The sequence below is a fragment of the Rhea pennata genome, chromosome 3, assembly GCF_028389875.1.
Source record: "Rhea pennata isolate bPtePen1 chromosome 3, bPtePen1.pri, whole genome shotgun sequence".
In the NCBI taxonomy this organism is placed as follows: domain Eukaryota; kingdom Metazoa; phylum Chordata; class Aves; order Rheiformes; family Rheidae; genus Rhea; species Rhea pennata.
Genome location: NC_084665.1, coordinates 17508463 through 17520556, shown reverse-complemented (window position 1 = coordinate 17520556; position 12094 = coordinate 17508463). Strand labels below are relative to the sequence as shown.

Genomic DNA, 12094 nt, shown 5'->3' with positions numbered 1-12094 from the left:
GTATGCATTATTGAGGGCAAGGAAAACTTATCTTGAGAAGAGCTTTTTTTGTATAGGGGGAAGAAGAAACCTTTGAGAGGCCAGCTAGGGGAATTTTATGTAGTTCTACTTTTATTTGCATTTGTAGCATCACCTTGTTTTACCACCAGAAGTATTTCCTAGAAGATTCCATGTAAAGGATTAGTTGCCTTCTAGTGATTTGCTTTTCTTTAATTGCACTTTTTAACTGAAATTTTAGATTTAGGCGGCTTGTGGAGCCAAGCTTCTGGAATCCAGAAATTAGCTAGAAATTCTTCTGACAAGAAAATTCCTTCCCCTTTAAGGACAAACAGTAAAAGTGCTCATATCAATCCAAGAGTTTTCACAAATCCAGCAAAAAGAAGAGCAGCTCCAACTTGCGTAATACTTCTTCCTGTTGCACTACAAATGATATTGTAGCTGATTGTGAGTGAAGTTGTAACCAGACTTGCTCCAGAAATGTCCACCGTTCATGGACATTTCTTTTCAAATTCCTCTCGCCTAGGCTGTGGGGAGGCTAGTGTCAGCTTCTTTGCTGTCTTCATACTTACTAGGGCCATGGCTTCCAAAAAGGAAACTGAGTGCCGCACGCTAAAATCCCCTGCGGCCAGAGCAGTGAAGTTATTTGTAATCCTAGTAAGTGGATGAGCTACTGAGTTCTTACCAAAAGGTCAGTGACATTTCCTCCTGTAACTTTCTTTCAATGAGAGGAGTGATTCTTCCCCTGCTTTTGAAAAATCCAGCAGAGCTGCCTATCTTGAGGGGTAGATTCCGGGATTTGGGTCCCGATTTGGCACAAGAAGTCCAGAAGTCTGGTCAAACGTGTAAATCATAAGATGATATCAAAATCTCTTTGCTTTTTAGGACTAAGCATGCTTCCACTGAAATCAATCAAAAATGATACCAAGTTGCCATGCAAGAGCATGTGGAAATATCACCTTCTGATAAACTCTCCTAGCAAAAGGTTTACCATTTTGGATCAACAATGGCCAATGAGGGACTGATTCTGCCACATACCTCCCTTATCATTGTATCACCATCAGACTTGCATTCTTCATACAGCTAGTGTTGCAAGCACACATAAGTGATATTTATTAGCTATCAGCCCAAGTGAGATGAGGAGGCATCTTTCACTGCCTGGTGACAATACAATGCTAAAAATAAAATAAATTGCTATTTTAAGTATGAAATAATGTAGCAATAGTTTATTCTTTCTCTGCATGAGAACACTCCTTCTCTCATTACCTTTCTTTGAAGCTTTAAGCAACTTCTGAAGATAGTGTCTTGAATTATAACCATGATCTGTGATTTTTTCTTTTTTTCCTGTCGCGGTAAATTCCAAGTCTTTGAGGACATCCGGCAAAAGAAGAACTTGGAATAATAACAGGGGGTTCCATAAGTACCAATCCTCAGGTTTTCCAGTGGCACAAATTCAGCAGGTTCATTAACTAATTAGTATGTACCTTTTAATTCTATCAGAGGAACTGAAAATAATTCATGACAATTATTGATATACAAAGTCTCATTGCAACTTGCTGATGATAAATTTAAACTAGCATAGGAATTTACTTTGTGAGTCTAAGATGACCCCACTCTTGATTTCTGTTAAAGGATCTCTAGGTTAACCAATTTAGAAATCATGTCCATAAATGCTGTATACATAGACTAGACAGATAAAGTGTTTGGTTATACTGATTTCCAACATCAGTGCGACTTTCTGAGAGAAGAGGTTAAGACCACTCAGTGGTCCTGTTACTCTCTTGAATGAATTATCAAATATTGACAAGCTTCTGTGTAAACACTGCATTCCCTCCAACTACCTCCTGAAAAGTCACCACGCTATTTCTCCTGAATGTCTTAGCATTACTCTGGGCTGATTCAGGAATGCAGGTGCCAGTGAAAGATGGCCCTGTGACAAGTATGGCCTAGAGTCTTGGCTGGGGAAAATGCTGATGTTAATAGAGCTATTAGAACTTATTATCAGCCTGAAATATGCAGTGTACCGTGTAACATGCATAAACATTATGTATTCTACATTTATTCATTTCTATCCATTTACTTATGTGTGTTGAATAGGCATTTCCTGTTCAGATTTTGAAGAAGTTTATTCAATGGACTATCAACAGCTGAGAAGCCCCCAAAAGAAAAACAAATGAAATTACTTACTTTTGTCTTTTCCAGTTTGTAAATGCACAGCAATGGCTAGGATAGGTGAAGTTTGCCTCAATCAAAGAACTGAATTTGCTTAAATCAGGAAGTTTTTTTAAATTGTATGTAGACCTTGCTCTTAGCTTCTTAATGAGTTCTAATCCATGACTTGGCAGGAAACTGATTCTTGTCCTTGAAATATCCCTTAAGAAAACATATGAAAACCTTGGTAAAAAGCAAATTAACTTTTGCTCAACAATGGACATATGTTTTAGACTGTCCTGCTCATTTTCAGAGTAGTGATTGGAAAGAGGTCATCTAGAAATCCACGCTGAAAACAGGATTGAGGGATAAATTAGGAGACTTGAACTAATATTTATTGTAAATAATAATCAAATAATGCTAGTCTGGTTTGAAAAGAAAAAGAAAAAAACCCATAACCTTCTGGAGTAAGAACAAACAGTGACAAAAGCCATAGCTCCATATGATTCTAGGTTTAGTGAAGAGTGAAATAAAGGCACCAATCACCCAAGAACATTGTTATGATATACAAAAGGCTGATGAAATCACAATAGAAGTTTGTTAAGTTCCTCACGAACATCGGGACAGGTGAAAATGCAAAAGGCAATAAATACAAAGACACAAGCTCATAGGGGGTTACAGATGTGAAGACAGGTTGCGAACATGAGGTTTTGTATTCATTAGGAAGAAAAGAGATTAAGGACAGATGGGGTGATAACGTTCAAACTGCGAGGAATGAAAATAATAACATTTTTCTGAGGTTTTAAAAGCAAAGTGAGCACAGACTGAAATTAAGGAAGGGGCAAGATTACAGGAGGTTCGGTGAGATGTATTTATGTGGAAGGCAATTACTGTGTGGAGCAGACAAATGCACTGATGGAAGCTGCAACTAAAGACACGTTAGGGGGACTTTTCAAAGGAAAAGTATTGCGTGGTACAAACACTAGATTTTGACTTGTGCCACACAGGTAGGGGAAGAGAAGAAGGATCAACCGTTCTTCATCTCCCAGGACAGAGCTCTTCAGGAACCCATCCCCATGCTCCATGATGTACCATCTGCAGCAAGCTGTCCCCCCATTTCCTTGGCTGGGGCACAAATGGTATTCTTCAGCCTGTGACAGCAGGAAAGCACACTTTCTTCTGTTACAGCAACAGTAAAATGGACTAAGCATCATCATCCTGTCCTCCCTTAGCCACTGCACTTGTATGTCACGAGACTGATCCAGAATCCAACATTTGCTAAGGCTACTCTGCTTTTTATTCTGTCTGACAAAAGAAAAGGATTTTCCCTAATAAATCAGACTGACAGTATCTGATATTATCTCCATACACCCCAGCATATTTTCCAGTAACAGTCCTATGTCGGGACAATGTTATTTGAACCACATTACACAATACACACAAATTATTTTTATTACAATTTTAATGCAGAAGAATGGTGCCACATGTGGGAGAGACCATATTTTAGCAGCGTATATATAGTTCAGACAGTTGCTATGCACCATATGCACATTTGCACCTCCACTCCCCATTTTAAGGAACAAAATTAATACTTGGAAATGTTTCTGAACTCTCAATCTTTAGCTGAGGTCAGTCAAGTCTAACAAATTCATATTAGCTACTAGAGCAGTTATTGGCAGTAGGGAAACATGATCTTTGTGTCCATAATGTGCCCACAGCTGGTGGCTTTGGATCCACTCCTCAGGTCCAGAGGCGTCTCCAGAGCAGCGTGCAGCTCTGAAGGAATGAAACATGCCACACAACTGCCAGCTGTGGGGAAGGTGTGTGAGGCCTGGAGAAATGCTGGGTACTGAAACTGAGAAGCACCCCTGCATGCTGAGGGGGACTATCCTCAAGCACAAAATGCTGAAAAGCACTGCTGAGTTTCTTAAACTGTGCCTAGCTTAAGGATTTGTCTCCAAACTTTGGTCTCCACTCCGACACGCACCGGCATGAGAGGGATATCTTTGTGACTAATCCCAATGGAGTGTATCTGAGAGCCAGGCACAGGCTGCAGAGAATCTGGGGCTATGCTGGATTTTCCTGGGGCTGCTTAAATTGCAAGTGCTCTCAAATATTCACCATGACCATCTGCCAGGACTATGGTCCCATCCGAAGGGGGTCTGCATCCATTCCTCTGTCAATGCCAGTTCACATGCTGGAATGTGAACACCAGTCCTCCTTTGCTGGCAGTTTAAGCTGCTGGCTCAATTACTGTGAATTGTGGTAGCTGAGGAGCAAACACAGACTCCACTCTGCTACTCTGAGCCATGGCTGTAACGTCTACTAGAACGGCAAGATGGACGGGTGAGAGCAGAAATGCTTTGCCCTTCTGCATGTAAGACTAAGAGATACCGTGGTTTGGTCCTGAGGTTGCTCTAGGTCTTATCCTTTTCTGGCAGAAGCTAAAAGCAGCAGCTGAAGAGCAACTTTAAGCTTTAAATTTCCAACTTAGACACCTAAAGTGGTAATCAGGTAGCAACCTCAATTGTTTCACGGGCTGATTATTGTCCTTAGTAGGCTGCCTAATGAAAACTGTCACCTTGAGTGTTTGTTCATGACTAAACAAGTAGACCGCAGTTTTCTGCTGAAATCCACAGACAGTATCATTTATAGCATCATTAAGAGCTTATGGAACTTCATAAGGTTTTATAATTTTGAACAAGAGCATGAAAAAATGTTTTCTTTGGCTTGTTAGCTGGAACTCTTCAGCAAGTCCAAACAGTTATTATGGTAGCTAGGAAATAACAAATATGAATAGAAGTATCACCTAGACTTAAAAATAGCTAAAATGTTTCTGAGTCTCTAGTCATCTCTAAACCTAAAATACTTAAATATCTTCCTGAGAAAATATCTTCCTTTAAATATCCTTCTATTTTTTTTTAAGATTGTTATTGCACATAAACAGAAGCAAGTGGGGTAAAGTGCTTCACAGTAGTGCAGTGTTTGTTGATACGTCAGTTAGAGATAATTATTGATACACCGCCAGTAGGCCACTGCGGAGCAAACACAGACAGGGTGCAGGTGGTTTAGTAACTTACTCCACTGAGTCGTCACAGAGCAGACCTCAGTTCAGAGGTTCCTTGAGGCTTTGTCCACTGCTAGACATCAGCCTTGACAGCAGCCAGCGCAGGAACAGCAAAATTAATCTGAGCTCTCTTCCTATCACTTCCCTTTCCCACTGGGAGTCTCTGTTGGATTAGCAAAATATACTGACAGTGGATATCTCATTTAGGTTTGAAAGGCACATATAGAATAGCAAGGAAAGGTTGGGATAGTGGGGATCAGACAGTGGTGGACTGATCAGTGATACTAATCTTCTCAGAGGTTGCATTTAAACTGCCCTCTGGAAGTGCTTCAGGAACTCAGCTGACTAGTTGGGGACCTACTGGAGCTCTCCTGGGCCCACATACTTGGGTTTCTTGTTGAAGACAAGCTGCAAGGGTAGGATGGATGGTAGTCGGTAGCCACATCTTGCTCTACTATGGAGTAAAGGTGCAGCCAGGGAATTCAGCCCAGAATGGATCATCATCGAGCAGCCGAATTACGGTTATGGAGAGGGGGAAGCTGAGAGTTCCCTGCAGCTTCCTGCACCTCACTGGAACTCCCCAAGTTTTTTAATGCTTATGGAAGGCAGAGGCTCCTATGGACTTCATTAAGTGAGCCAGTCCCTGAAACCTGGTGTAAGCTACGCTTGCTCTGGGAGCTCCAGAAGAGAAATAAAAGAAACAAAATGGCTGAAAATTGGGGCTATGAAAATCCAAGTCAGAAATGAAGTGCATTTTTGTACATAAGGAAAGTGTATAGGTGTAAATATAATTAGCTATTTGATTTACCCGCCTATTGTCAATGCTGAACTTCTTTAACTCAGAACTTGGTGTCTTTCCAAAAGAGATATTCTAATTCAGTCATTAGCCATAAGCATGAGAGAGGAACTGGTATGAAACTGTGTGGCCTGTATAAGGCATACCAGGCGGTAAGACTGGTGTATTGTGACATTCATATTTGTGTCTGTGAATTTATTTTGTTATCTAATGTTCTGAAATTTAAAATAGAAGGTGGTATTAATTTTCCTGGTGCAAGAAAACTAAACAGTTAAACACTCTGAAGTTCAATCTAATAAAATATTGTAGCTTGCAACACAAATTTGTTTCCAACAACACTATTTTCTCCAGCAAAGTTATCATTACGGGTCAATCATTTCCATAAGTGAAAGAATATTTCTGGTGTACACTATAGTGACAAATGAGTAGAAGGCTCCTCTTTCATGATCTCAGTCAGGATAAAAAGGTAATTTACCATCCATAAAATAGTGGACATACTAGTAATGGAATAGAAAACTTCTTACACAAATAACTCAGTGTTAGAAATTGAACTATATCAAACGAATCTGAACTACAGCCAAATCAATTTTATAAGCCTCCAGAATATGATTGTATCAGCTACAGTTTGCAAAGAAAATGCATTAACTTCTCGCTCCAGGAAATGATGTCTTTCCAGTGACACATCAAGTGAATTACTGCTGAAAAGATGCTCCATTGGCAGTCTTTTCTAAAGGAGAAAAGCATTTTGAGGGAGTAATGCAAGTAGAGGAAAGTGCAAGTAACCCATATGGTAGCTTTTTACATCATAGGTGCACTGAACATTAGAAGATGGAAAAAAGATTTGGCCTGCATATTCAAGGCCTTCATAAGAGCTCCTATCTGAACTTAAGGTTGGCTAGCCATTTTGCTCTGCCCTTTTTAGATTTAAAATTCTGTGTAAAATCTTCCAACAACTCCAATTACCCCTCCTCACCCTTTTTTGGGGTACCTTCTCTGGACATCCAGGATAGATGGAAAGAGAAAGGCTCTGATGAATTGGTGATGAAAAAATAAAAAAGGTCATGTGCTTGTTACAGCTGTTGCACATTGTGGCTTGGGCTCAGAAGCACAAGCAGCTGTGCACAATCACAGGTATTTTCAGATCCCGTGCTGAACCATTGCTTGAGGTAATGGTGACTGAGATCCATGAGCACTCTACTGCTGAACTGTGTACTGTAGAGATCTCTTTTTTGAGATTAACATCACCAAGACGAGATTCTCCTTTAACTGTGTGAAGTGTTGGATGTGGATTTTATCCTTAGAATTAACCTTCAGAGCTGCAGGGCGAATCCTCAGCAATTTTAAATTGCTCAAGGATGTGCAATTCAAATTTAAGCAAAGAGAATCCACTTACCTATCCATGCTTTTGCCCCAAACAAAAAATGAACAGCATTTTCACTGCATAAGGGAAGCAGAATCTCTCTCTTACAGATCTTAATCAACTCTGGAGAGGAATCTGGATCTAATAACTGGATCTAAATACTCCAAAAACCTTGAGGATAAAGTGAAAACTTCTATCTAGAATGATATTTCAGATATGACTTCCATTTTTCTATATTCAGACACGCAGCTCCAATTTTGACCTCCAACATTTGTGAGATGTTAAAATCCAGACTTGTATTCACATTTGAATGCTGTATTCTTATCTGTTATTTTCTGGGGAGATAATAATGAGAAAAAAATTCTGAAGATTACTTACAAAACAACTGGGCCATTGGCTCCGTGAAAGACTTCATTTGGTAATTTTTCTAGGTTGTGGTTATCACTAAGATTTCTGTAAAACACAATATCAATGCTAAAACAATATGATATTAAAAAACCTACAGGAGTTGCTACTTGCTAATAATTGCTTTGCAGACTACTAAATAACAAAAATAGTTACAGCTCATCCAGATAGGTTCCATTAAATGCATGATTCTCAATTTCTCGAATTCCATTTTTATTTAGCCATCTGCAATACAGAAAAAGTAGTTAGGTTCTTATTCATGCTTCCTAACTAAAACATACCTAAGTCAAATAGACCAGTGAAAAGATAAGATGATTTCAAATGTGTAATTCTTAAATGGATACTTAAACCAGGAAATTTTTATGAACATCAGGTACTAACGTCCCAATAGTTGGAGGAAGGATTTGGAGAGTACAGATCTGAATGGGCTAGATCAGCATTATCATTAGCAATGATACATAGAGTAAGTTTTTGAACTTAAGTTAGAAGTAAGTTAGAAATGATAGATACATGCATTCGGGTATGGCTCTGCCCATAGCTTTCCCGGGAAAATCAGTGAAGCTATTCCAGACTGAATTCATGCAGAATGAATGAGATCAGAATCTTTCATACTGTTGCTCTTGGGGCTATTTACACTTTATATTTGCAAAATGCTTATGAAACACAAGGACACAGTTTATCCTTTGCCAGTTATTAAACAGAAGGGGAAGGCACGAGAAGCCCAGTAACTAAAGGGAAGAGAGCAGCTGCTCAGTGAGCGCTCCCACTTGCCTCCCGAACTGTGAAGGCCCCAGTAATAAACACCAGGGAGAAGGGAGAGCTGGGAGAGGGGAAGGTGGCTAAGAGCAGCAAAGCATCTACAGAGCAGTGTCCTTCACCACAGCTCCCCATGGAGATGCGCCATACACTAGTGCTGCTGAGTCCCTGGGCTGGTGGTGTAAGTCCCCCAGAGCGCGCTGGCGGGGGAGAGGCTGCCCACACGCTGCAGGGCAGGACGCGTGGGGGTGGCAATGGTGCACAAATTGCCACCTAAGCTCCCCAATTCCTTCCGCATCTGCTGCCTCTCCAAGTTACACTCCCTGGCTGCTCCCCTGCCCCTAACCCCAACTCCTCTGGGCGCTTGCCTGTGAGAGAAGAAGCAGGTAGTGATTCCGTGAACTAAAACTCCTGGGGCTTTCTGCCAAGCTTTTACTGTAGTGCATTAACTAATTAACGTTTAATGTCCTTCCCCCTGTTCCCTTCATGGTCCAAAAAATTTACACTCAGGTCAGTTATATTTATCATTTATATAGTGTAATCGTTCATCTCCTTTTAAGTGTCACTTTGCAACTCTCTCTCTCTCCAGCACAGGATGACAGGTCTGATTGATGGCAAAAATGGAATGATTTAATTAAACTGTCACCAAACCTGGACATTTTATTTCTAATTCACACTAAGAGCTGAGCATGCAAGCGACCCACTTAACTAAAGGTCCGAGATGGTGAGCTAAGGTCAACATGAAAATCAATTATGGGCTTGGCTGAAAAGATTACCCTTCTGACCATGAAAGGCAGATGTGCATAGCTCTATGTCTATAAAGTGTGTCAGATCAGATCAGGAAAACTGTCACCATCCCCTTCACTTGCAAGTGCTATTAGACATGAATGAGCAGGCAAAGAGGAGAGACATGCCCCTGCTTATAGCACTTGAAACATTTATTGTATTACATTGATCTTACCCATTCATAGCTGCCAGGCTGCTATATATGATTTTAATCACTATTTTAGCTCTTACTGCATTCTCTCACTGAACATGATGCTAACGCAATGAGATACCAATGCCATAAAGTCAAGCCATTACTGTTGCACGTAGTGTGGACTATACACTGCCTGCACCTGGCAAATTGCATCCAATTAGTAAAAAGAGCAAAAATTCTACCTAAATCCTGAGGTCTTACTATAATACTTTGCCAATTATTACCTGGATAGCTTTCTACGGAGACAAATTCTTCCCTCACTTAAATCTGCATCCTTACTAGCTCCACTGAATAAAATGCAAGTCTTACTTTAGTAACCAGTGCAAATTGACGGAGAGGTCCAGAACTTGGCCCTATATGCTTTTGGTTACCAAATCATGGCTAAAGTGCGATATTAAACACAATTTCAAATACAGCAAGTGCTGGAGGCCTCTGACGTACTATTTACACCTTAATCTAGGAAAGCTCTGTTCTAGGCTCTAAATGGTATGCAAACCTGGAAGCAAGGTGAACTTCTTCCAGAAATTTCTATGACTTTACAAAATGTAAAGTTTCACCCTGCAGTTTCAGTCTGTGCTGATCCCATGCATAGCATAAGATTAGATGCAATCTGAATTACTGGCCTAAATGTGCTTGGAGTATGTCACAACTAAACCCGCTAAAAAGGGCAGACCATGGTCTCCCCCAGAGTGTGGGGTGCTGATGGGTCCTGGGTTTTTAATAGTATTTTGACATGCATGGTTTCACAAATTAATGTTTTTGTAACGGTAAGTTTCCATAGCATTGCATAGTGACTTCAATTTGGTACAGAACAACAGCAAGTTTGGATCTAAAATGAGGAAAGACCTTCATCGTTATAGCACGGAGAAGGCCTAATCAGGGACTAGCGAGGCCCAAAGACCACAAACAGGGCTCCTGTCCCATGGAGAGAACCACACGGGGCTGAGGACATAGCTTGATGAGATGTTTAGGGGCCAGGGCTGCTTATGGAGCCCTCACCGGGCTGCTGGTGGAGGTCCTCACTGCTGCTCCTGCACCCTGCGGCCGCAGCTGGCAGGACTGGGGGGCTGTTGCAGGAGGCAGGTGAAGCACTTGTAAGAGGAAGAGGAAGGATCCCCCCCAGGCCAATCCTGGCCACAGACCTGCAGCCTCAACACTACACTGGCACTACACTGAACTGGCATGGAGAGATCAAAACACAATAAAAATCTTGCATATTTATCACATCGCTTAGTAGCACTCTGGAAATGAATAAGGTACTTGTTGCACAGCGCTCTGACAAAACAAAGTTCTGTATGAGTGGCAAATATTATCATTACAGGGAAAAGGATAAAGCAATACATTTGGAGTATCCTTACTTGAACATGTTTGAGAAGACTATGAATATCTCAGGGGTGTGCGCGTGCGTTTAATATTTTAGAGAATATGACAGAGACAGTGGGTGCTGATAATTGATGAGGAAAAAGGAGAGAGAATAGTGAAGTGACTCTCGTTATCCTATTTTGGCCAATCTCCAGGCACTGACGGTCTGACCCGGCTCCCACCAAAATCAATGCACATCCAATCAATCAAGCAGATCATGCTTGTCTGCTTTGGTATCTGAGGTAAACTACAAATCACAGCAGGAAATTTTTCCACCCTGTCTTCTGCCTAGGTGAAATTAAGCTAGCTTGTTAGTAAGCAAATAGTACATTTTGGTATACCAATATAAAGGATCAAAGAACCCAGATAGTTCATCAAAAAACATGACTGCTCAAGTCAAATGAAAAGACATCTAACTACACAGTGTGAAACTGCATTGTGAACTGGCCTGTATCAATGCATTAACCCTGTGTATAAATATACCATCTACATATATTTTGCCTGAGTAATAAACATCTTTGAATGACGTATCTGACTGTAAATATTTATGAGTCACACATTTTGTTCAAAAGGGTGGCGTATCACACGGAATTGTAGTTGTAGGTAGAATATGTTTAACCTTTCTATCAATAATTACTAAATTTGCTCTATGCTGTAGTTTTAAAATAAAGAGCAGTCTTAGAATAAAATAAACCACAAAAGCATTCATTCCTCATGGCAGGAAAACAGAACATATAGATTTCAGGGGTAGAGGAGAAGTCTAAAACTTCAAATTGATTTTAGAAGCCTAAATAGTAGTGCCCATCCTTCAGAAATAAATAAGCTTTTTTTGATCCTATTCTAGAAATAAAATGAGCAAGCAAGGAAAATAATAGATTTGTTGTTTCTTACTCACATAATCACACTTTCTGAACTCAGGCCCATGAACGAATTGCTTTCAATTGTACGTATATTGATATTGTCTTGAATATCTCTGAAAAATAAAATATACCTTTTCGTACCTCTATCAGCCCTTCAGTAAAAGACGATATTTCAAACCCCACAGGCATTTTTCCTCATATTCAATCTGAGGAACTATTTCATGCAATAGATAATGATTAAGGTTTTTGAGACATTTAATCTGCAGATTCCTTCTTGGTAAAAAAGCCTGAAGTCAAGCATTTCCAAACTGTTGTTCTCCACCTTCCTATACCTCTATCCCAAACAAGCTTAAGCCATTGG

General features: G+C 40.3%; 1 protein-coding gene across 1 annotated transcript in view; it reads right to left on the bottom strand.

The window, feature by feature from the left end:
- The window catches only part of FSHR (follicle stimulating hormone receptor), a 91822-nt gene that overhangs the window by 6741 nt on the left and 72987 nt on the right, over positions 1-12094 (bottom strand). The window contains 4 exon segments of the mRNA XM_062571703.1: positions 2185-2370; positions 7750-7824; positions 7933-8001; positions 11769-11846. Of these exon segments, the coding sequence (XP_062427687.1) occupies positions 2185-2370; positions 7750-7824; positions 7933-8001; positions 11769-11846 (408 nt within the window).